Genomic DNA, 26,591 nt, shown 5'->3' on the forward strand with positions numbered 1-26,591 from the left:
GATATGGAGGCCGATATTGACTGCCAGCAAGTTTATCTTTAGCTCCAGATTTAGGGCAAGCCTGTAGGGAACGATTGTAACTCATTGAGACTCCCTAAAAGCGGTGTGCATATGCTTCCTCCAGACAAATGGCTCTTGTCATGTACTGTTCCCTGAGAGAGAGAGAGAGAGAGAGAGAGAGAGAGAGAGCTCTTATAACCAAACAGAAGCACACACACACACACACACACACACACACACACACACACTTAAAAACAGAGAAGAGAGAAGACAGTCCCATCTCTTCATTCCCGTCTGCTCTGTGTCTGAGACTGAACACTGTGAGTTCACTACTTCACTCCTCTTCATACCTGGTGTTTATTTCTACTTAAAGGTCAGTATTATTGCAAACCTACATCGCTGTAGTACTTAGTTTGTGTCAGTTATACATTTGCATTATTCACATATGCTGCGATTTAAAGTTGCCCCCTCTGCTCTCTGCAGATTTCATGCAGGGACAGACAGTGGACTGATATTGGGCCCAACAGGAAAATGGTTCCAGTTAAACTCCTCATTCTGGGAGCTCATAACACTGGAAAAACAGGTACAAACTGCGCACTCAAACATTAATGCACAGGAATAGAGAAGGTGGGGAGACAGGTTATGTAACTGTAGCTCAGATCAGAGACGCTGTCACATGTTCATCACATGAAAAACGTTAGTTTAAGCAACCAGAAGAGGTTAACTTTAGGGTTAAGTTTTGGTCATGGTTAAAGGGCTTTTGCTAAATATGGAAACTGCACACAGATCTTAACGCTGACCCCTCTTCCTCTTCCTGAGCATTGAAGTGTAAATGTGTCCAGCCGAGGACTGCCTCATGGCTTTCGTCAAATCTTTTCATGGTGGAGAAACAGATCAGTGTGAGAAATGTTGTTTTTTTTTCATGCATGGGGTTTCACTATAAACTGTTAATTTTGCATAATTTAATAAGTCTGATGAAAGTGACTTCTTAAGTTGGTTTTTCTACCATAAAATTAAAGAAGGATGATTAAACTGAAGGTAAGAACACAACTGCCAACATCATGACTCAAGGGTTATATACTCAAAATTATTACCAAGTTGCATAGACTATTAAAACCAGTGTAAACCTTCAGGTTTGTACAAGTCAGCTACATTTTAGGAAGTGGAGGAAATATTCATATCCTTTACTTGAGTTAAAGTACTAGTACAAAACTTAGAAGAAATCTCGATTACAAGTAAAAGTCCTGCATTGAATATGTTACTAAAGAAAAGCAAATTGAATCCGGAAAATGTAATTAAAGTTTAAAAAATAAAAATAATAAAAAGGAAAAGCAGCACATCTTCACATTTGTGTAGCTGTAATCATTAAATGTTTTGCAACAAAAAATGACTCTAACAACCAGAATATTTGACAGTTAATTATTTTCTCTACCAACTTATTTTAGCTTTGTTTAAAGCAATACGTCAACTCCTGAATGACCATTTGTATTCCTTTAAATATTTTGGGTAATTTATTTACATCAAAACATCTGCATTCTGTACAATATTTTACCTGTTTCTCATATGTTTGGTATGCAAAAATCTTAATTTTAAAATAAATACAGCTTTCAAATAATTCTAATGGAGCACAAAGTACAATATTTTCCCCTGAACTGAAGTTGAGTAAAAGTATAAAGTGCCAGGAAAAGAAAGCTCTAAAGTATAAGTACCTTAAATTTTTAATTAAGTACAGTATTTTAGGAATGATCTGTTTCCACCACTGACTACAGGACACTTTCAGCAGATTTATTCCAAATAGTTATGATGACACCAGAGCTTCGAGCTCATAATATTACTCAAAATCCAAAGTAAAGCATAAAATATCAAAACTATCAAAATTATAGATGTGACAGAGGTAGATATCAAGCTTTAATTCCTTAAAATGCATTGAAAATGCCCTCATTTTTCAGACGTAAGGGCTCAAATTACAGCTTAGACAAGCCTGACAAACCTTTTAATGTGTCCTGCCAAAAGGAAATATAGAGAGCCCTCAAACAGCCGACGTCAAACAAACCGTCCAGACTCCTTCCACCCAAACACAGAGAAAACACTTCGGCATTTGTTTAAACAAGGCAGGTAACATTACAGAAAGGAAAGTCCTCAAAGCTGTGCAACACAGGAACATCCAGTACAGAAAGCTGCAGATCAGATGTGTAAATTAAACTTTATATGTGTGTGAACGCACAGTATGTCAAATTATTATTTTGTGTTTCTGGCAGTTCACTCTGTGTGTGTCTGCTTTGTGTCTCCAGCACTGTGTGTTCGTTTCATAACGAAGCGCTTCATTGGAGAATACGACCATAAAAAGGGTAAATATTTACTACAGTGAGCAGTATGGACATTCAAGCAAGAAATAATTGTACATGTATTACATAATAAATAAAAATAACACAAGTCAAATTTGTTTTTCTACAGAGGTGACCTACAGATGCAGTCGGGTGGTGGACCAGGAAGCTGTTGATCTTGAGATTTTGGATATAGCTTGTAAGGTAAATGCTGGCTTCTTATTGCTAAGTGACTGTAAGTGATTTAGTGAAGAAGCCTTTTTTCCAAAATGTTAAACAATCCCTTTGTTTGCACCACTATCGTGTGACATAATGTCCTCCAGGAGAGCTCTGTGGCGTCTCTGGAGTCCTCCATTCGCTGGGCAGACGGTTTCCTGCTGCTTTACTCCATCACACAACGCCTCAGCTTCCTGGAGGTCCCTCGACTCAAGAAACTCATCGAGCAAACCAAAGAAAGTCTGGGTAGGAAAACTTTTGTCTTTTCTACCACCACCTGTCTCTAGGAGTCACCAATGTCAAGCCTCAAAGGGAAGATCACTCTAAAATTAAAAATTAATATTTTTTCCTCTCATCTGTAGTGCTATTTTTCAGTCTATGTAATACATAATATATGTAGGAACTCTTTTCTCTATCCAAACTACACCCTCCAAACGTTAAACCAACCGTGTTGTTTTACAGTAATGTTTTTTTTACGTCGCATACTGACGTAACTCATCATGTATTTAATTCATGTTGCCTTTCGTTTCGTTTCATACTTTTTTTTTTACCCAAAACATATTTTTTCTAAACCTAACCAAATAGTTTTGTTGCCTAAACTTAACCAAGACTATTTAGCTGTGCATCACATAGATCTGCTTAACAGTTCCCCCAGTGCATCACTCTCAGACACGGTGGCGTCTATATTTGACAACCTGGGAATCAGAACAAGGTTGTGCGCATATCTACAACACTCAGCAACTCACACCAAAATTATCATTCATAAATTACACTCCATGTAAAAGGAAAAACATGCATTTTTGATTTTGGTGTGAACTGTCCCTTTAATGCCAGATGCTACACTTAAAGGCTTTAATGTCACTTATTTGACAGCATGTAGATAAAGGCTGCATGTGTGAAAACATGCCTTTTGTAAGTTTTGGCAGGAAGTCAGTGAAATTGTTTCACCTCCCCAATTTTGTTTTTAAAGAAAACACAATGTCGGCATCACCAGTAATTTTATATTAGTTCATCTATGATTTAGAGACACATGAAACAGAACTTTGACTACTAACTAACACACCAGCTGCTGAACGAATGAACCAGCTGTGTGAGCTCCACAGGAACACTGTGTTCAGCTATGTTTGCTCTTAAAGTCCACTGAGTCTCTGCTCTGACTCCATCTGTGTATTGTCACCTTTACACACACACATACACACACACACGCATGCACAGATGAAGCAGGGACATACAGTATATTCCATGTTTGGTAGGCCATCCTGTGATCTGTAGCTAACATGTGAACACAAACTCCCAACACTGCATAGCATCATCCTACTGGTTTATTGACACTCTGTGTGTGTGTGTGTGTGTGTGTGTGTGTGTGTGTGTGTGTGTGTGTGTGTGTGTGTGTGTGTGTGCCAGTTGTCCCTACAGTGCTGGTAGCCAATAAGGCAGACTTGGAGATTGGCAGGGAGGTGACGACAGAGGAAGGGCAGAGACTTGCCAAAGACTTGAGGTTTGTTTGTGGGTGTTTTCAATTATTTTCCCACTTCCTTCTCTAGACTGTTTTTAAATTCTAAATTGCCCACATCCTTGTTTGTTTTGTTTTCTTGATATAAATGACATTGTGTGTGTTGTAACTGTTATTTTGATGAAAATAATATGAGAAGAGGACAATGGCAATGTTATGGACTAAATGAGGATCTTATATTCAATTCAGTGAATATTACATATTAAGTGAAATGCAGGCGTCAGATATAACATTCAGTGTGTGTGTGTGTGTGTGTGTGTGTGTGTGTGTTTATGTTTACAGGTGCAGTTTCAGGGAGCTGTCGGTTGCAGAGGCTGTGTTAGCTGTGGAAGCGGCTGTGCTTCAGCTCATTAGGTTTGGTTCAGTTGTATTATAACTTATCGATGGATTAATTTCAGGAATTTGAATATGCTGTTTAAGCATTATGGATAATCTAAAACTCTGTCAATTTGAAATTTAAGGAATTACTTGCTGATATACTTTGGTTTCTTATTTTTCAGTTAATATCTTAAAGATAGTAACATTAGCCTCAAATTTTTTCCACCAGAGGGGATAGTGGGTGGCCCGAGCCCCCTGTGGAGGCACCACTGGACAGCTCCACATAATTACTCTTTAAGAGGAAATGCTATTTTCGTTTTCTGAAGTTTAATTGACAAATTCAGAGTCACAACTGGATTGATATCTAGTGTGTTGTATTATGTCCTATCTGAAAAAAATTGCAAAAGTATGTTGTTTTTTTTTGCACACTAACTGCCAAAACAGTTAAAAGATTAGTTTAAGGTTGTGTGTTGTATTGACCGGGGATGCAGAGGTTGGTAGTTGGTGGTGATTTTTAGTTTCTTGTGTCTGACAGGCTGGTGTTGGATCAGCAGCGCCCTCTGCCTGACCGCCGCTCCTACATGCTGACTGTTCGCCATGCTCTGACCCGGAAACTGACCCGCTCCAAGACCATGCAGTGGTGACCACAGCAAACACAATTCACCAGTTAGGCCTATAACAGTGGGGCATTTAATGAAATTTTGTAGGCTGATCTGACTGTTTTTGTAGCTTCAGTCTGGAGCTTCAGGCTGTCTGTGTTCATGGTTTTTCACTCTGGATTGTGCAGGAAAAGTGCTACAAAAATGTTTTACTTTACAAGGAAAATCACTGTAGACACAAAGTGTGAGTTTGACTACCTAAGAGAGTTAGTTGAACAAGCAAACTCCGATTTAAGTTTGCAGTTTTGGCGATATTTACTGCACGATTCCATCTCAGAGGTTGGATCTGGATTAATACAATATTAGAAGGAGAAATTTGTGTGTCAACAGTTTAACAGGCCTGTATGAGGATGCAGGGCAATTATTCAGAGAAGAAAACAGCTTCCTTTCTGGGGAGAACAAATATAAAATGGCCTAAATACATTTTCAAAGACAGTTGATGTTGATTTTTAGGTTGAACTTTAGATACACAAAGAGTTATTGTAGAGGACAATAATATCTGTGCAGTTACGGCAGAAATAAATGATAAATAATATATGTTTCTCTAATTACAGCCTTTATTTTTGTAAATTAACATGCATTTGTCCATATCCTAATGTCCTTGCGTGTAATGTGTTATATTCTCCAGTAGAGAGTGGTGCAGTCATTTCATGGTGCAGACTCACCACGGACCCAAAGTATGTGAAATTACACTGTTCAGCACAATTTGGCCAGTCTATGAGCAACTCTGTTGCCTTTATTATGGAAGAATCTAACCCAAAATCAAAGCAGTCTAAATCTTGTCGAAAGCCTTCTAGGAGGAGTGGAGGTCATTATAGCATCAGATTTTGGAATTAGAATCACATTTGGCTAACGTTGGGTGTCCACATAGTTTTGGCCAGGCTGTCAACTTCACGGTACATTTTTGTAATTTGTACAAGAATCTAAGCAGTGGATGAACCAGTCAGTGAAGTAAGTGAGTAAGACAGTTGAACGTGTAGGAGTATGTACATAACGTAACGTTGTGTAAAGAACAAAGCTGGCTTTGATTACAGTCTTGGCCTTATACAACTCTGTGTTTGTCTCCATGCATCGTTCTCTCTTTCTCCTCGTGCCACACTCTGAACTTCTGAACTTTACGACCAGCGAGAGACATCTGAAAAAAGACACGCAGGAAAAAGCAATACAAAAATAAGAGGTACTATAACAGGGAAGGAAAACATTGGGCTTCTTTGGCATCTGGTTTGTATGTGAGGAGCAGAGAGAGGAAAGAAGAGCTGCTGTTTAGAAAAACTGCTCGAGCTGCTCACTCGTAAAGGCATTATGGGAAAATTGACTGGATGCAGACTCTCCATCCCACCACTCTGTCCTCCCCCACGGCCATTTATTTTACATGAAATACTCCACCCAGCTACCACCAACCAACCACAGAACCCCACTGGGCTCCATGTACAAACACAGAGGATGAAAATGTGCATATAGTTACCAGTTTTGGCTTAAAAGTTACAAGTTCCACAATTTTCATTATATCTGACCACATTTTTTTTCTATTTATGGCTGGTATTTTTCAGCATTAGCCATTCAAAGATTTTTGATTCTGTGACTTCATCTTTATTTAGTAGTGTTCATCGTTAGGTCCATTGGCAGGATCTGCCTTTACTGTGTATTATAAAGCTACACCTGCTCTTACCTCCAGACACCACAGGTGTCGTTAAAAAAACATGATTGCAGGAGATGAATGCACCATTTCTGTATGATTTAGTGTCTGAGTTGGATTGTCTGCGCGTGGCTCTCAACATGGACGTGACCTTACATAATGTTACGCTTTAACAGCAGTGTCTTATTTTTTACATGGGACATGTACTGTGGTCCATCCACCTGTCCTCCCTCCCATCTATGTGGACTTTCTCAGTCTTTATACACGTCAGTTTGCCACACATCAGTTGTAGTTTATTGACGGCCCGGTGTGTCTTATAAACATGCTAAAGGTTGCCTTTGACATCGATATCACACAAAGGGATGTGATAAAGGGGCGGTATATGGTGCCAGGGAATGAGAATGGTCTCTTTACAATGTGATAAAAAGCCAAAAAACAGGAGAGCTTCTTGAGACTAGTAATAGTACAAAAAGACGGTGGTCTTTAATGAACAAATTAGAATAAACGGGTAGGAGCCAAGGCACTTATCTTGATGAAGAAAGTTAAAATGCCTTTATTTGATTGGCAGGTTCTAAAAGTAAAACATGCTGAAAAAACAACTGATTCTTCGATGCATTTCGGCGTCCAGCCTTCTTCTTCTTCCTTTTGTACCAGAACATATGTACATGCTTTACTATAAAAAACAACAACAAAAATTCATTTTTTTTTCTTATACTGTGCCTGATTGTACCTGTATTCACCATTTGTCTGAAACACTGCATTTTAGTGTGTCTTCATAAGTACCCCCTCTCAAAAAAGCCCTGTCTGCTCTGACTGGTGTTTCTATGTCTTCTGCATCTGCGCTCTCAGCATCTTTGCACCGTCATTGCTTCTGAAAAAGGTAATGGCACTTCAGCAGCACTTTATTCCTTTATATAGTGTACTTGTGACATCACAACTTCACAAAAGTCCTGAAGGCTCATTTATAGGCACAGTTTCTGTATGCAGACTGTGTGTATTTCTCTGTGGATTGAGAATTTCACAGTATTGATATAGCACCTATATCTGCCTTATAATAAAAAAAAGACATGGAAATCGGATTGTTACAATATGGGACCTTTAAAAAATCATTATACGCTGGTTTATTTAGCTGTTTTTCTGTATCCCTCAATCCCAGTTGAGGTGGTACTTTGATAGTCATGATGGTGGTTGATGGGGTCCTACTTCAAGTCCCCAAAAAGTCTTGTGCCGGCCCTGATTACTCATTTAACAGACTGCTTGGGGACAGAAGTCATCCATACCAAAGTATGAATTTATATTCACCGACATGAGTGGGTGCTACAGCGAATATGCTTTCGCCTGTTAACAGGGTCAGCGCAGGGAGGGAGAAAAAACACATTATGTGAGGACTAAGTAATTTTCTGGTGGTGACTGTGTGACGGAGAGTGAAACTGTCATTTACTCAGACAGACATAAACTGTGTGTTCTCCACCTCGAGGCTGTGATGTTTGTTTGTGATACCAACACACCCGATTAGATTTGAGAGACAGACGGACCGAGACTGAGGAGGATGATGACTACAATGGATGTGCGGAGAGGTAATGACATCAAAGCGGTCACCAAGGAGACGAAAGGTCAGAACCCAGAGTCACCTCAGATAATACATCCATGCTTCAGCTCAGAATAGGGGATGAGTCACACTTACTGCGTCATCACAGCAGGAGCCAATCAGATTGCTGCCTGTCACAACCTGCATCAATAGATAAGCAACCAATCAGACACCCAAAGCTTCTGGATTGTACAAATATCAATCAAATGTATCGCTCGTATCCTGATGAACACTTTATATGCAGTAAGGTAAACAGTTATTTACAGTGCATATGAATGTCCTTGTGTCCCGCTATCACTCTGCATCCTGGACTGTGTCCAGGAAGAGGTGGAAGCTTACTTTCCATAAAAGCCGACTGTTGTTTAGATCTGCCGATTAATGCAACTGAGTTTTTAAACCACAGACTGTATAAACACTGGAAAACTTTAAATAAAAGCCTAGTTCCAATTAAATGTTCACTCCCTTTCACTAGCCAGGTATGGCGACATATTTTGACAAATATCGGCCTGTCTCAATTTGAGGCCTGGTCTGGTTGCCTGTTCAGTATACCACTGTCGAAATTGAGTTGATTTCATGCTGAAGCGATGAACACAACTCATTGACAGTTTTGTTAACAATGACAATGAAAAAACTGAAAGGCACCATCCATAAATAATAATAAAAAATGGGGTTTTATATGAAAAAAGCTTAAGAACTAAAATTTTGTCATTAAAGGTAAAATGTGATGCATTTGTTGTTTTATTCAGCATGTCCTAATTTCTCTAAAACTTTTACAAAAACTTGTTCTTCATGTTTTGAGATTTTTTTTGTTTGTCTGTAGATTGTCTTCATCTATTCCTCTTTAACTTGCACATTACTGCCTCCAACTGTCGATATGCTTCACCACCCTCTGCACTTAGTCAAATTGCACATCACAAGTTATACAAACAAAAAAGGCATTGTCTCAATGAAAATATTGCTCCAAAGTGCCACCAGTGGTCAAAAACTCCACTTTAACTCCACTTTAAACCTTTAAATTTGAATTAGGATTATGGAAGATCCCCACAGTTATGCAATGTGTGGGAGAAACAAACACTCAGTCCCTTGAGGTGGGACACTGCTGCAAACTGATATGCAGACAAAGGAAGGAAAAAAGAGGAGCACAGAGAGAAGGAAAGAGCGATTAGTAAAAGGCAGAAAAACGAAACACCAGGAAGAAACAAGAGAAGAGGATGCAGAGTAACTGGAGATTATTACATAACTGTCACTAAGTATTGTTAAAACAGGAACATAGCACACACACACAAACACCTGATGGTAATCAGTGTCAGGTATGACAAAGGGCTTCATGAACTCGAACACACCCTCTGCAACCACTGATGGAGACAATACAATCACGGACAAATCCATGGAAATATCAAATATCACACATTGAGGGGAATGTTTTTAGGTCTGTATGTGCTCCATGTGGATATGACCTTGGTAGGTATTTAACACCATCATTGGGTCAATTTATTCTTTTTGTGGTGTGCTGATTTCATTCTGCAAAGTTGTATCACTTAAAAATGCCCTTCTTACAAGCCTCATTCACTTAAATATACCTTGACTATATAATGGTTTAGCACACACACACACACACACACACACATGCATCTCTGATACCTGCAGCACACCAGACAGAGTTTCAATCTCTCTGTCTCTCACAGGAGAAACAATCAGGGACAGGATGAGAGGTGACGAATTAGATGGGCGAGCCTGAGCAATCACGGAAGACAAAAAAATATCTGCTTCATTCCCACCTTGCAGTGTGTGTTTGTGTGTGTGTGTGTGTGTGTGTGTGTGTGTGTGTGTGTTTGTGTGAGAGTGTGTGTGTTGTAGCTGCAGGTAATATTTTGGGATGTCAAAACAGTTTATCTGCTCTGTTTTTCTTTTACACAGAAACACACATTTCTCTGTTGTGATTGTCTTACTTTCATAAATATATTAATCCTTTGAAACCTTGAGCGACATCACATTTCTTGTGCTGCTTTCAGATGCATTTAAAAAGTACTTATACCTTTGAGCCCTGAGCAGTGGTGCAATTTCTTTCAAAAACATGGGGAAAAAGGCAATTAGCAACTTGGTAAAAGAAATGTATATGAAAAAAAAATCCCCCCCAAAAAAATAGAGGAAAATGTCTTGGGAAAAAGCTAGAAAAAATATGTATAATTGGCATGTGTAATTATCATAATTAATTTCTTTCATTCATTTCTTTATGTTTTTTTCAATGTAACTTTACTGCAGTTTTTACTAATTTCTTCTTTTGTTGCTCATTGTCTTATTCCCATGTTTTTGAAGGAAATCGTGACAATTTGCTCTGGTTTCATAGGGTTTTAACAGCTCCCTCTGACCGAACGGACTCTTGGTAACCTTTTGACCTTTTCAACGATATTTGGATTTACACCAGAATAAGCCCTGTTGGAACCAATAACACTAACGAGGGCTCAGCTCCACTGAAGTGTCCCAGGATGTCACACAAATGAGCCACCAAACAAATCAAACAAATGAACTAAACACATCCTCTTCACATCCTTAAAGGCCACTTAGCCCAGCTGATTAGACCTGTGCTCCGTCTTGAAGTTGTGCGAGTCATTACAGGAGGTCATCGAACTTGTTGTGCTAATAAGAAGGATGAAGCTTTAATTTGTCCCCTAGGCTAACAAGAGAGTGAGAGGGATGTCAAACCAGTCTGTGCATGCCCACACAGTCCTAACAGGACATCTAATCAGTCAGCATAATTAAAAAAAACCTGTGAGTAAATCATGGGTGTGCAGGGCCTTTGATGCAGCAACTATTCTAAAAATCCACACCTTAAAAGCTTTGATGAAATAGTTACTTTTCATGATTTATAATGCCTTAATTGCTCATATGATTCTGTATTTTGTTGAATTATTAATTCTCTGGTTATATACAGTGGTGTAAGAAGTAACCAATTCATGTCCTTCATCTAAATATGTAAAAAAAAAAAAAAAAAAAAAAAAAAAAGAAAGAAAATGTATTCTGATATATTGCATTCAAACTTTTATCTAAAATAATAAATATAAATAATACATAAATATTAATAAATATTTAATTTGTATGTTTTCTTTCTTGTTCAATCACCCAAAAATAAAAATTGTTGTGTTTTTCATTGCCTCATAATGAGCCTTTTATGTCTGCATAGGACGCCAGGCCTAGTTTATGGGGATTAACAAAAAATATGTACAAAATATGCCAACAAACATAAGAGAGCACAAATATTTAACATTCTACACAGAACATAAATAATACTAATAGGCCTACTAATACTACCATTACCAATAATAATAATACTAATAAATATATGAATAAATAAATGGAGACAGACAGAAACAAAAGTAAGCAAACAAAAATACTTCATATTCATGTCACATCAGGGGGTTGATCCAAATAAGTTTTTATAGTAGTCTAAAAATCAGTTGCTCTTTTATTTTTATTTTTTTAAGTTGTAAAAGCAAGACAGGAAAGCATTGGGTTGAAATAAATTTTTTTAAAACCTAAAAAAACAATTTAATGGCTAAAGAATTTCGCCATTTAAATAAAAAAACATGAAAAAAATGACAGCATAGTAAAATATATTTTACGTTTTATCGTTTTATTTTTGTGTTTGGGGGCGTGTCCGTAATTTGACGCCACGGGGCGGGGCTTCACTGAATATTCATTGGCGCGTGGGGGCAGGCGGCGCACGCGAGCAGAGAGAGGCTGAGCCGCGCGCACACAGCTGAATGGATAACACCGTCTCCGCCACAGCAGTAAAAGGATGTGAATTTTCGACATTTTTCAAGTTTGTCACCAAAAGAAAGCAGCGGCCGGACTCGACTCACCGGTTTTACCGACAGGCGGTGCAAATTAACGGCCGGACACTGACCGAGCACGCGGCAGCCGTTAGACAATAAACTGCTTAATTTTAATGATTTGAATTTTAGATAGTTAGCTACTGAGCATCCGTCCAGTGAGCTGCAGACAGACACAGACAGTCATGATGGAGTCTATCTTAGACAGTTTGACAGCAGAGAAACTCTACCCGTCCGGCGGGACCAACCTGTTGGACCTGGAGGAACTCAGCGACGGAGATTTCCTCACTAATGTGGTGAGTTTGGAGCATTTAATTAGCTTGACTTTTGATAGCTTATCGTTTTTTACCCTCACATTTGTGTTAAACAGTTAATGAAACTATCCAGTCAGCTGTCAGTGTATCAAACTCACCTCTGCTGCCTGTTCCGCCCGGAGCCGGACCTCAGGAGGGCGGTGCAGTTATTAAGATCCTGACTGACATCCGGGGCTCGTACCCTGCGTGCGTGCGTATGTGTTTAATTGTGCAAACCATTATGTGAGACTGGGGACACCGACAGAGGCTGGAGTGTTACTGGTTAACTTGTGTTTTGTGCTTATATGTTCAAAAGGCAGGTGTTGCAGTCCTCTGGGTGTGTGTGTGTGTGTGTGTGTGTGTGTGTGTGTGTGTGTGTGTACAATAGACTGGGCATATCCTGAACAGAAACTGGTTTATGTACAGCTTGTGTGCAATCGAGACTATTAATTCAGTATTAATTCATTAGTTATTAATTAACTCTTTCAGTGCTTGTCTGGTAGGGTTTTGGGGAAGCATAGTAGCCTATTGCATAGTATTGCAATATTATTATAAGTACTAGGGGGTCGATATTGGTTTTTCAGGGCTTATACAGATAGCGAGTATTAGTAGTTTGTGTGAATATAAAAAACTCCAACACAAAAATTTGTTTAAATTCCTTTAGCACATTTTTAGTAAAAACTGAAACTTTCAACATCATATACAGCAAGTTCCCTAGAAACGTTTTGTTAAAATAAAGTTAAGTCAAAATTTAGATAAAAATAAATAAAAAATAGCTCCCTGAGGTTTTACAAAGTAAAAGTGGCCAATTATCAGCTCCAATAATCGACCAGGTGGAAAACCTGTCGACCCCTAATATGTACCTAGTATATAGTTACAAGTATCAGTTTTTAATTATATAAATTATTAATATTGCAAACAAATATAAAACTTTTGGTAGCCTACTAGAACAAAAAAAAAAAAAAAAACACAATGAAAACATTATCTTATGAGATAAAACAGATGTTGGCAAAGTTTTCCTTTGGGGACATAATTTGTAGTTGAAAAAAAAGTGATATATTGCAATGTATTTTATCATGACACTCAGCATATTGAAACGTGTTTAAAATCACAAAAATATTGCATCATGACTTATCATTAAATAGATGTGGTGATTCCCATGCCTATTTAAATGAAGGCATGATTATTAATTCAAATTCTAAAATGCACTGATTACTGTAACCTAAGTCTTGTTTTAATATTATTTTGACAACCAGTTTATCATTTAAGTGATCTTTAATGCAAAAATAGTAAACTTTAAGTTTTTCCACTTTCTCAAATGCTGCTTTCTTAATCTTCTATAAACTGTTGGTCAAGTAAACAAGACATTTAAAAATGTCTCAGTGGACTCTTGAAAATTTTAAATGGTGGACTCAAAGGGTGGAAACAACCAGAGGTCCCACGATCATGATAATTAAGTCACTATATTATTATTTAAGCCTTTTGCATTATGCTGAGCATTGCAATAACATTCATCGTCACACACTGTGATTTATTACCTTTTTTCGATTTAAATTGTGCCCCCAATGAAAAACTTTGTCAACATGTTTTATCTAATAAGAAAAAGTTTCTCACTTCCATCATTTTTATTGCAACAACATGTGTCAAGTAAACTGATAAAGCAACTTTTTTCATTGTTGTAACAGGCTACCAAAAGTTTAATTTGTGTTTGCAATATTAATAATTTATGTGATAAAAACATTAATATTTGCCACCCGTGTATTGATACAATAATTGCCACACAAATACTGCAATCTGGTAGATCCATTGCTAATGAATTGTATGTCTAACTTATTCAGTTTCTATCAACTGTATCAGTATAAAATTCACCCCAGACAGTTATACACTGTCAAATTGCAATCATGCATGCCACATCTACTGTGAACACTTTAATTAGATCTTCTCCAACCAGCTCAGTGCTGCTGCAAAATAATCAGTGTTGCCGTAAAAAGTCCACACACACATTTCAGACTGTTGCAATAAAAAAGTTAGAGGAAAATTACATATCTCTCCTGTCAAAAACCACCTGTTGCTATTGATTCTCTCGCCATAACCTCATTCAAGAACAGCAGGTTCCCTGGGGCTACAGCATGTATCATCTCCAGTCTGACATGAGACGTTGCGTCCTAAATTTGAAAGACCTGTGGCTGTAATGAACTGTGTGGTAGAGCAGAATCATGCTTGTTCATTAATGAAACAATCATGTTGGTTAAAGAAGCAAAAGTGGTGCAACAGGAAGTAATTAAGTGATTGTTTCATGCCCAGTTTTGGCAATAGCATCTGCACTGTTGCATATAAACATAGTAAAATCTAATAATGAGAGCACTGATGTATGACAATGTATTCCTCCTCATCCCACCCTGTTTCCAAGCGCACGGCATGTGTGCGGTGCACCTCCAGCCACAAAATGCCAAAAGTACACTGCTGTGCCCTCTGCGTGCGCCACGCTTGACCGAGCTTTGCACTCTTAATTCATGGAAACAGGCTGAGAGCCGTTTCACTGCTGCACACTGAGAGTTGAACGATAAATATCACAATATCAGCAGGAAGGTCTATTTCTTTATTTCTGCTCTGACTTTCTTTCCACTCTGTGTCATTTCCTTTTTTTAAACGGCACAGGTTTTTCAGAGCAGACCTCTATTCTAGTCAGTGAGTCAGCCCAGCAGTCTGCTTGTGGTTTAAACCCCCCCGCGCCTGTTCTAAATAAAGTAGTCCACTCTGCTGTGAAGCCACTAGGCTGGGCTGTACCACTGAGGGCATGGGAAAGGATGGATGATTAGCCACCGACCTGCAAAATGGCATGCTTATAAATATATTTCAATCGCTCTGTAATATAAAATCTGTTGTAGTGTTGTATGCACAGGTACTGATGATGTATCTGAGGCCTCCTTGTGTCATTGATGCTGGTGCTGCACAAGTGGCAAGAGCTTTTTTGCTGAAAATGCATCTACAAGTGGCGGTGATGAGAGCAGTGAGACTGAACCAAAACAGTAAAGTTGTGGGGCATAAAGCTAAGATGAGGAGCAGAAAAGTGCTATAAAGCTCCAAAGAGGGAGGGAGGGTGATGAGAGGTGACTAACCAACTCCACTTTCCTTTTTTCTCTCTCTCTCTTCTTATCTTTTTATTTATTCAGTTTATTTAATTTTTAAATAATTTTAATTTTTAAAAAATGTAATATTAATTTTAATTTTGGTTCATCACTCTGAATTATTCTTTCACATTACATATCATCATTTTATCCATTTTTAATATAAAAATATTGATTTTAGCACCTTTGATGTTGGGAGAAGATAAAGGAGAGTGCATTTTTTCCCATTCAGTGCTGCTGTGAAGTGCAATTTTGTCTATAATGGTTAGGACATCATGAATGGACACACAGAGACATGAGCTTGTTGTTATTTATTAAGGCGTGCTCTGTGGTGCAGTGCTGCAGAGATTTTTACACTTCCTGCTCTGTATTTTGTTTTCCTCTTCTGTGCCATGTTGATAACCAGGAGGTAAGACTCAGTGTAGATAAGAAAAAGGAGTGGGCACAGCAAAGCTGATAGAGATTCCTCATAATAAAACTAAACTGAACTGACATTATCAGCAGGATGAATGGCTGCACATTATTTTTTCATATGTTTTCTTAGAATTAGAATTACAGAATTAACATGCGATAGGATCAGATACTTATAATGGCATCTCTGTATTTCTGAGCATCAGTAAGGATTGCCTGATTACCTCAGGCCAGTAAAATGCCACATCAGGCTAGTAAATCTAGCAACTCACTTGTCTGATCGGGTAAGTGGTTAAAAAGAATTAAACACATTATTTAATTGTATGTATTTTTTTTAAAGATATTTTTTAGGGCTTTTTTGTTGCCATTATTGGACAGGATCGATGTAGTGTGACCGGGGCTGGACTCGAACCCTGCGACCGCTGCGGCGGTGACACAGCCTCTGGACATGGGGTGACATTTACCAACTGAGCCACTGGATGCCCCAAAAACATTTTTTTTAACAGCGCTGATGTTTGGCCATCTCGCTTCCCTCTGCATGCACAGTACTGATCACTAGAGAATAATGGCAGGTAGAGACAATGTTTTTGAGCCAAAGTCCAAGCGAGTGAAACAGGAGTTTATTTGAGTGGCGTTAGAGGATTATGTATTGAAAACAAGACTGAGTGTATGGCTGGACCGTGATGTAATGCTAGAGGGCTTTTAATTTGAAAGGACTTTTGGTTTGAGACAGAAAATGGCCAGAATACACCAAGTAACAGACTTTTGCTTACAGCGCTTAATAAATGCATATTAAAATGTAGAACAGCACAATTAGACACAATTACTCAGCAGAGAGGACTGACTTTCTCCACAGTTTTACCCACTGATCAGCTCCATTGTTTCACTGATGTCAGTTTATGAAATGTCCAATTGCCGTTGATAACCAAAAGAATAAGTTTTTCATGTTGGCGACATCACTCCGATTCTGTAACACGTGATATTCACTTAAGTTTCAAGGTGTCTCATATTTCCACCTCCCCAATAACGGTGGCTGCACCCATTCTGACACTGTAACACATAAGAGTCACTGAGATGGTAATAAAGGCTTTAAGGCTTGTGTCACAAAGACACGGCTGTTCCTCAAACAAATTGATGAAGCGATCCTCTCTCTCCGTCCAAAACTGCCTTTTCGACAGCTGGCTAGTTAGCGGTCAATCGTGCCACTACAGAAAGAGAAGAATACAGTAATACAGGACTGCCAGCGTTCACAGCTCTGTCAGCCTGTCAGAAAGTTTTATTTCGAAAATAACAACAGCCAATGATGTCATCAGTCAATGGTGCAACTTCATCACTCGCTCACTTCCTCACTCACTCAATCACTCACACTCACTCACACTCATGGACAGACTTTTGTGTTTATAAAACATTAAAATTGCATCCAGGAGGAGAAAAAATAGCCGCCAACATTCGAATGCTCTTAAGCTTTCTGTAAACATGGAGTCAACTGTCTTATTTTCTTTTTTTTATGCCAAACAGTTCCTATTAAATGGGAACATGCCTTGGCTGCAGTTAGAATTGTGCATCATGTGCAGTAAACCATTTTATGACAATATCAATGATCATGCATGGATAACATCATTTAGCACTTAACGGGTTAGAACAGCTCTGTATGCAGCTTTCCTAAATCCTGGAGGAGAACTGAGTATTAGTGCTGCAACAAATGATTATTCTCATGATGCATTAATCACCGATGTGAACTGGGATTTTTTGAGGGTACAGTCATGTTGGACGAATGCAGGGGCGAATGCCATGGTAACGCACTATGTTGACCTTTCATTAACTGTCTACCAGAGATAATTTGAAGCACATGAGGGTCAATTTCAAAGCTTGGGGAAAAATTGAATGGATGGAACAAAGATCTACATATGGAAAAACTGCTTTTCACTGTTTTATATAATTTTATATGGAATATCTTTTTATTTTTGGACTGTCGGACACACAAGACTTGTCATTTGGGCTCTGTAGAATTGCAATTTTGTAAGATTTTGAAAATTCACCTAATGATGAATTGGGAAAACAACTTATTTCTTCATATAAAATTAGTGGATGAACACATTTGCACACAGATGCACAAAGTGGGGTCAAGCAGGGACAGTGCAGTGTAGTCTACATGATCTAATTCTACTCTACTATAGTCTATGTTTGTAGAAAAACTTTATCTCGAGAAAAACAAAACTGTAGATATTTGAACTTTTTGGCCTCTTATCAATGTTATTTTTTTCTCTACATTTATAGTCTAGTCCCTGTGTTCTCTCCTTTCTATTCTACTGTATTCTACTCTCCGTTCAGACCCTGTACTCCAGCTGCAAAACGACACACCCCTCTCATTTGCATGCTCGCTGCCGATTGGCCACCGAGCTGCCAGATGGAATGTGAGCAGGCATGCAGCTGAGTGTGTGTGTGTGTGTGTGTGTGCGTGTGTGTGTGTGTGTGTGAAGGGAAAAATACTCTTCTTCTGTCTTAGCGAGGACTATAGCTGAGTTCACTTCTGTCTCCACACACACTCACAGTAACCTCGGCTCACTCCGCTCTCAGTTCAAGTGAAGCCAAACACAGTCAACCCGCTGCAGCCGCACGCCACCACATGAAGCCAAATACAGTTGAGAACATTGCCATTTTCTTATCTGTGGCAGCCAGTGTTAGAGCATAATGACATGATGTTTTCTGGGCTCTCACAATTTCATTTTACACTGCAAGAAATCACCGTCTCACCCTGCCATGCAGTCTTTAATTGACTTTCAGTGTATCTAAAATCCAGTAAAAAAAGACTGCCAGAGGATTTTCTAGAATTTAAAGATTATGTCAGTGTTTTTCATATGTTTACCTTCTTTACTATAAATCCTGAATACTTAACATTAACTTTGATCATTTTCCAATGCATGCTGTAACAGTTCAGATGTATGAATGACAGACTCCTAGTAATGTTTACTTTTATTTTTGAGTAACCCGTGTCAAAAATTTTTAAAAAATGCCTTTGAATACTTCCCAATGTCAAACAAACTATAGGTTTTCACCCGAGCTTGAAAAATTACAAACAATTAATCAATAATCAGAATATTTTCCGCTTAATTATCTGTCTATATTTTAACTGATTGTTTTAGGTTTTCTCTGATATTTTCCCCCGATTCATACTACAACATTTTGGATTATTGTATGTATGGTGATCTGTGAAAAAGCAACTGAATGTGATGGACTGAAGTTATTGCTCAAAATTGTGGCTGAGACTGGTGATGCAGTGAAATCTTATCACTGTGTGAAAATATTCACGCAGAGAGGAAGTCTGTCCAACAAGACTGAGTGCTGTCTGCAGCCTGGTGCAACATTTCTCAAGTTGTAGTCATTTAACCTGCCAAAACATTGACAGTAACAGTAATTTATGAGAATCAGTTTGTTTATGGCAGTATAAATCTGCCAAAAAATTACAAGATGTTGCTTAAATGTTAGGTCAGGTTACTTTATTTTTACTTGTTGGTAGATTTGTTTTGGAGTCAATGACAAGGCATCTTTGATTTATTGTACTTTTCTTGATTGAATGATAATTCAGTCTGGAAACACACAAGCTAACATGCATGCAGAAGCCTTTGACACTTTGACCCCGTCGATTAGATAGTTGTGTAGGGATAAGACCGTATAAATAGCAGCCAAACAAAGAGCTTTATGAGGCCAAGAATTGGAAACCAAGATACATTAACAACTGGAATAAGCAAAACCAGAGCCACTACAGTTGGCTCCTGAAGGCTGAATTTGAGACTACATGACTTGTTGAGAAAAAATGTTTCTTCAGTGTATTTCCCTTTGGCTTTTACATGATGTTCTGGGGAGTTTACGATGGTTTCCACTGCAGTGCTCATGCCATAATGACATAAAGTTTTTGGCCTGACTCCGCAGTCCAGTTTATCCCCGTGCTGTCTTTCCTCACTCTATCAAGAAAAGCAAATCACACACAGACCAACACTGGTGATTTTTTTCTGCCGATTTCACCTGAACCAGTAAGGCATCCAAATGACAGGAGAGGAGAGCGATATGTTGAGACTCAACACTGTTAATTACAGGCACAACAGAGTCACTCTCTGCTTTTATAATTACTCCTTGCGTCTGTCTTTCCCAGCTCCTTCTCTGTGTGATTTACATCCCAGCCCCATCCCCCCCTAATAACACACCACCACCACAGAAATAAACTATAAAAACTGTCAACTGCTTTTTTAACACCGTTTTCCTCCCTAATGTGATTCTTTTCCCAGCAGAGAGGGTTCAGATAATGAAAGGTCCAGACCTCCGCTCCTCTTTTCACACTGACTGCAGCTGTTCTTCACCGACCACCTAAGTCATTAAGCTTCCTGTCCTAATAACAACAGTAGCAGCTTCCTCTGTATGTATGTCATCAAGCTGTGCTAGAGAGTGCTTTAGAAGACAAATTACGAAACAAAAAGTAAAATACCGCCAGTAGAAAATAAAATGAACTTTAACATTTGCCAGTGATGAATGTCAGGTGGCGCGGATGGGATGCAGGTTAGCATCAGCACTGAATATAATGCTCCACTGAGTGCTGACCTTTTCTCCAATCAATTTTATTGTTAGAAGAAAATAATATCGCATTATCTGCATACATAATTAGGCTGAAATTCGCAGTCTGCCTGATAAATTAACACTGCAGCTTCCAGGGCAACAATTTGATGTTGTTATCCATGCAATTCTGTTTACATTATATAATATAATGCTATGATTATGGCCGTTATGGCTTTTTATAGACCAAATCAATCCTTGTGAGGGTCCATCCATTAAGCTTAATGTCCCCAGTTTTAATCCAAGTGTAATTCCTTCTCTTCTCTCATTCTCCTGTTTTTTTTTTCTATTGTCAGAATCTCTAATAAAGTAAAAATAACTCGAAATAGAAATAAATCATTTGTGCATTAAATGCTTGAACTGGCTAAGCACAGGTGCAGCAAATCTGGATGAAGATGAACATTTTCTTCTTATAAGCAGTCATTTTTATAGGCCAACAATACATTTTTAGACTGGATGTACATAGTGGTCTGACTATAGAAATAGAACTAATAGAAAAGGCATTGAACTGTTTGCTATGGTCCTTTAGTACAAAAGAATTGTTAGTTTTTATGGTGAAAACACACATCAGTAGAGCCGTAAAGTGTTTCACACTCACTAGTTTGAGAATCTCAGTTTTGCCTATTTATGACACCTATTTTCCTTTTACCATGCATCAACCAAGTTTCTCTCTTTTACAGAACTAAAACTAATGTTAACTTAATTGTCTATTAATTAATCAGATGGAAGCCAAACAAACATCACTAACACTATCTTAGGTAGATTTGTCATCTTGTTAGTAAGTCCACTATTCCACTGATTGCCAACTCTGATTTGGTTGAAATAAATCTTTAATTCAAGAAGTTCAAGAACATATGCCGATCTGTGCGCTGTTTATCCCCACTGTCTCTCTCATCCTTTGAGCTGTCCACAGATGCAGCAGCTCTCACTCCTTCTTTCAAGGCAGAAACATCATCCTTTATGAAATGAATGAAAATAATGGCCACAAAAGTAGCCGGTAACATGACAGCACATGGTTTGATTTATGGAAACAGAGCTAAGAGACATCCCAAAACAGAAACTGTAATGACATTAAAAATAATGATCAGTGTTTAGGAGTGGATAGATATTTTAAATGATATTTATGTCATCAAAAAGATTACTTTCTCTCTTTGCCTTCAGAAAAGTGCAATCATCCATCTCCTCACAGCTTATTGAAAGCCTCTGAATGCATCTAAAATCTACCTCCATGCTTGTGCCTCCAGGGTCTGACCCAATGGACCAATCTAAAACTTGAATTTGTAATTAACATATTCGACTTTGGCATATTAAACTGAAACATGAGAGAAGGAGATGTAAATGAAGCTGTCTGTACATGTCCAGTCCTGACAGGAGGAGATTTAATCACTCAGAATAGCTGAAAATGTTGAGTGTAAGAAAAACATCTCCACTGCCATGGGTACATCATGATTATGCCAGTGGCAGGTGAGGTGATAGATAAGAAAAATATTTTTTTCAAACAGGACTGTGCTGGTAGGTGAACAACTAGTGCAAATACAAAACTGTAGTCAAGTGCTACAAATTTAGCTAAATGTAACTCAAAGAGCCACTGCTGGAACCACAAGAGTTAAATTGTATAAAGTAAAATATCAGCATTGCAAGTAGAGAGCACTATAAAGGCTAAACTGTTGTTCTGATGCAGCTACTTGAGCTAACTTTAGCTCATTACTAAATAGTTTCAATTATAAACCTTCCTTTGCTCCCTCTGCACCATACCAGCTTCACCCACATTTCTCCATATGGGAAACTTTTCCTTGTTTATTTTTGAGCAGCCCAGTTTAAATGTGACCTATATTCCCTCATGGAGCAGAGTTAAAGCGGAAGTGTTAGGGTTATTTAAAGGAGTATTATTACAACTTTTAGTGCAGCAGGGGAACAAGGCTGCTCTGTTAGTACTTCTTTTTGTGGATGTGTTTTTTTATGAATGAGTGAGTATTCACTTGTGTGTGACAGAGAGAGTGACTGCAGGATTACTGAGAGCACACACACACACCCACCTTGTTGAACAGCGGCTGTCAGTTGCTTTATCCTGCAGTAAGCACTGATACTTGACTCGCTGTCAGCTCTAACTTTTGTGACAAATGCAATGTGTTTTCTGTGACTACTTCAAAATAAAAGCTATCCACTGTTTAGTCGCTGAAAGCTTTTAATGGTTTGCATAAGCAGTAAATTCATCCAGCTCTGATGTGATGTTGCAGCCCACTCTCACTCCAAACTCATCGAATACTTTTATCAGTGATTTCAGCGCCATACACAGATGCAAAGAGGCACAATTTGCAATAATATGATATGCACTGAGCACGTCAGTTTTAGAGGCAGTGGACAGCAACCCAACTTGTCAGTCACCATCGCTTTGTCAGTGATTTCAGCATCAGATCAAGGTCCACTGACAAAGGGATGGCGTTTGGCGTGTTGGCATGAAAACATGTTGGATGTTTGGACAGTGAACAGAACCTTTAATGTCATTAGTTACATTTTTACATTTCCTGTTACAAGAAATCAGAATTTCCAGTGTGAAAAATGTGTCCGCAAGATGCCCCTAAACTTTCCTTCCTAGTCGCTGTTCGTATTTTACAAAACTCAACACAGTTTCAAAACATCAGCAGTTTTTTTATGTGTCATGTGCTTCTGTTAGTTTACCCACCATCTGTGTGTCTGCCCTCTGTGTGTGTGTTTGTGAGTATGAGTGTGTGCTCAAGCCACATGGTTTCATTGGACAGCTGCATGTGTCCCAGAGTTTAGCACAGTCTGAGTTAATGCATGTGTGAAGGTGTGAATGTTAGTTAAAGTTGCCTCAGCAGTATTTAAGGAAGAGTGTAGAACATATACACATCAGCAGTAATTCCCATTACTCATACTGGCAATATAGTCATGTACAAATAGCTGTAGATTTTAGGGGAGATGGAGGGGCCACCCCCCCCCCGCAACAAAAACATGAGAGTAGCAGGGTGCCATTATTTTGACTGAATTGAAGGCATTTCCTCCATAAATTGGTGCAGAAAAGACACAAACTTGTGCATACAAATTCACCAGAATGCAGGAAATTAAGTGTTTGATGCTTATAATGTTCTACTACTACACCATTGAAGCCTGTAGTAGTGTCATGAAGCCAAAGGAGTAAAACTTGCTTTTTTAGCAATCCTATGTGTTAATGGCTGGTTACAAGTACTTCTGGCCAGCGACAGACAACTGGCGTCTGACTAAAACACAAATTGCTGACTTTTACCCATCAAAACTGAACTACGCACTAACATGTTTAAAACCGTTTGCACTCTTGGCCTTATAAAGTCTAAACTAAACATTCAAATGTTTTATGTGAGCACTGGTGTTGGGTAAGTGGCGTGGAAAGAGCTCCAAAAAGCTTTTAAATTCTCCGTTGCTGATATTAAAAAATATTGAATTCAGCTCTGTATTTATATCCCAGTCGTGCCTTTATTGTTGCTACTGGACTGATTTAATCTGCTGTGACACTTTTGGTGGTTTTAAGGAGTTTAAGGTAATTTCCAGGAATAAAACATGTAAATCTATTTTTGTAGTTGCTGTTAATTAAATCATGTTATTTCTGTGTCTATCTGAAAATCCTCTTAGCAGAGTTTACTTGTGTATCAAATTGGTTCCTTCCAACCTCTCTCTGTGTGTGTGTGTGTGTGTGTGTGTGTGTGTGTGTGTGTGTGTGTGCTTTTGTACTGCCTTATGCATGTTTGCTCAAGAACAGGGTGACTCATATTGTGTGTTTGTGTGTGTTATAAGCAGTGAAATCAGAGCACCATGCTGTCCCAGGCTTCCAGAACATCGTCTCTGAGCTCAGTGACTCATCTCATCCAGACTGAGGATGAATCTATCAATGCTCGTTCCCATTGACTGACTCCTCATCTCGTCAGCACACTCTGGGCTGTCTGGGTTTCTGACTCTGACAGATAGTCTGTGGTACAACTGAAACAGCCAATTAGAATTAATTAATTGACAAGTATTTTAATAATCACTTGAGTCTTTTTTTTTCTAGCAAAAGTTTTTTTTTTCTTGTTCCAGCCTCTCCAGTGGGAAGATTCACTGCTTTGTTTAGGTTCAAATCATTGTAAGCCGAATGTTTTTAGATTTTGGACTATTAGGGAAACACTTGAAACTTGGAAAGCTGACAGAAACCTGCAGAAACCGTAACTTTTTTCAATCCAACTGCCATAAAAAAGTTTGCATTGATTGTTCTGCAAACCACAAATATGTTACATTTGTCCATAATTTTGTGGCTGATATGTTGAAACTTTCTCAACAACGCTCTGGTAAAGGTGTGGTTAGTGGTTTAAGCGCAACAATAACTTGGTTATGGTTAGGAAAAGATCATGTTTTGGCTTAAAACTCCTATGTATAGTGCTATGAAAGCTGCTGGAAAAGCAGGGACGGGTTGTTGAAATACACCCAGGTTCGGTTGCTCAGATGTCACTAAGAATGCCCAATGTGTTGGTGAAAAACACCCTGTTTCAGTAGCTCAAATGTCACTGGGAACACCATAATGTTATGGTGAAAACCACTCAGGTTTCATGGTTCCAATGACATTTGGAAATGCATGATGTGTTAGGAAAGAAAACAAGGTTTGGTCCCACAAATGCTGCTCGGAAATGCAGTAAAGTATTGGGGAAAAACACTCAGGTTCTGTGGCTCAAACGTTGTTTGGAAATGGCACTATTTGTCAGTAAAAACCCCTAGGTTTGGTGCCATAAACACTGATGGAAACGTTGCGAAAGGGTCACCAAAGGCAACAGGTGATGTAGTTTGTTGGTCTCGATCAGTGGTCGGCAGCATGGCAGGCATCTTGCCAAAGTGACGAGCCATCCATCATCCATATTCTGGGCTGGGCTAACTTTTCACTCACACTGACAGATTATTATAATCACAAATACTATAGCTGTATTATGTATCTCCAAAGCACTGGCGTTTCATGAGCTGAAAAAATACAGCCCTCTTGCCAGCTTTGTGTTAATGCATTTTTGTGAGACAATCCAATTGTTTTTTAAATGTTTTATTTAGCTTAAGAAGTAGAATTGTCTCACCCACAAAAGTAAAACTTGATCCTTCAGTTTATCTGGAAAAAATCACCAAAGTCAAAGACTCATAAAAGCATTATGACTTTATTTAGAGTGGTAACTGTCCCATGGAAAACCGTTATTTTATTGAATAAAATAACATTTCTGTCTCCATGTTTCTCTCCATGTTTTCCAGCCTTTCTCAGGTGACCAGATGGATGACTTCAGCAGTGAATTATTCAACAGTTTCTTTGATGACCATCTATTAGAGCGGCCCCTCATGGCAGACAGACCTTCACCTCTACACATGGACATGGAGGACAGCAGCCCAGGTCAGCTCCTCTTTTATTGTGTGAAATTATCGTTTCAGCTCCTTGCGGTATTAAAATAAGAGAACACATTGTAAGAATTGCACAAAAAGTCCAACACCAGTGTGGTTGGATCACAGTGGTCTTTCCTTCCAATAACATTTCTCCAGAATTCCCAGTTATTTCCAATGTAATGATAAAACTCTCAAAGCAGGTTAATGCTGGTTGGGATCCTTTTCCAACGTCCAACCACTGTCTTGGAGTTGTTTAACTTGAAATACTTCTAGGCTCAAAAATAACAAAGCTTTCCTCTCCATAACTAATATTCACATTTGGATGACCTTATTTCCCCGGATAACCTCCAGCAGTCCAGCAGCCACTTGTTCCACTCAGCAACAAATGTCTGAGTAGAAAAGACCCCAATCCCATTATTTGGTTGGATTGGACAGCCAAAAACTCTGGCTCGGTCTTCCTCAGGAGGTCAAATTCCACCATATGAGCCAGTTTCTGTTGCCAAACTCTGTGACTTCCAAAAGTCTTGCCAGACGGAAACACACGCCTACTCCTCACCTAGCAGGTGCTGGGTCTGTGAAGAGGAGGCACGAAAGAGAGCCTTGAGTCTCTGCCAATCCTCAGTGAGGTCTGACCTGACCTGCTGGGCTCAGCTCAGGCCGAGCTATGATTTCTTAAAATTCCTGAAGCATG

At 38.7% G+C, this 26,591-nt stretch overlaps 2 protein-coding genes across 3 annotated transcripts in view; both read left to right on the plus strand.

Moving 5' to 3' along the window:
* The first annotated feature begins 305 nt into the window (after positions 1 to 305).
* On the plus strand, positions 306 to 5,772 carry zgc:110699 (uncharacterized protein LOC325371 homolog). The gene is made up of 8 exons (XM_042513300.1): positions 306 to 373; positions 484 to 583; positions 2,292 to 2,348; positions 2,455 to 2,528; positions 2,648 to 2,786; positions 3,945 to 4,038; positions 4,336 to 4,407; positions 4,907 to 5,772. Exons 2-8 carry the CDS (start codon positions 532 to 534, stop codon positions 5,013 to 5,015), a joined length of 597 nt encoding a protein of 198 aa, XP_042369234.1. The 5' UTR covers positions 306 to 373; positions 484 to 531; the 3' UTR covers positions 5,016 to 5,772.
* A 6,167-nt stretch (positions 5,773 to 11,939) lies between these two features.
* The window catches only part of creb3l1 (cAMP responsive element binding protein 3-like 1), a 42,293-nt gene continuing 27,641 nt past the window's right edge, over positions 11,940 to 26,591 (plus strand). Inside the window, exons 1-2 of one of the 2 annotated variants that reach the window (XM_042513150.1) lie at positions 11,940 to 12,380; positions 25,775 to 25,910. In XM_042513150.1, coding sequence (XP_042369084.1) covers positions 12,270 to 12,380; positions 25,775 to 25,910 — 247 coding nt within the window. In that variant the 5' untranslated portion in view covers positions 11,940 to 12,269. The remainder of the gene's footprint in view (positions 12,381 to 25,774; positions 25,911 to 26,591) is intronic. The other variant, XM_042513149.1, reaches the window with a different exon arrangement.

The sequence above is a fragment of the Plectropomus leopardus genome, chromosome 24, assembly GCF_008729295.1.
Source record: "Plectropomus leopardus isolate mb chromosome 24, YSFRI_Pleo_2.0, whole genome shotgun sequence".
Classification (NCBI taxonomy): Eukaryota; Metazoa; Chordata; class Actinopteri; order Perciformes; family Serranidae; genus Plectropomus; species Plectropomus leopardus.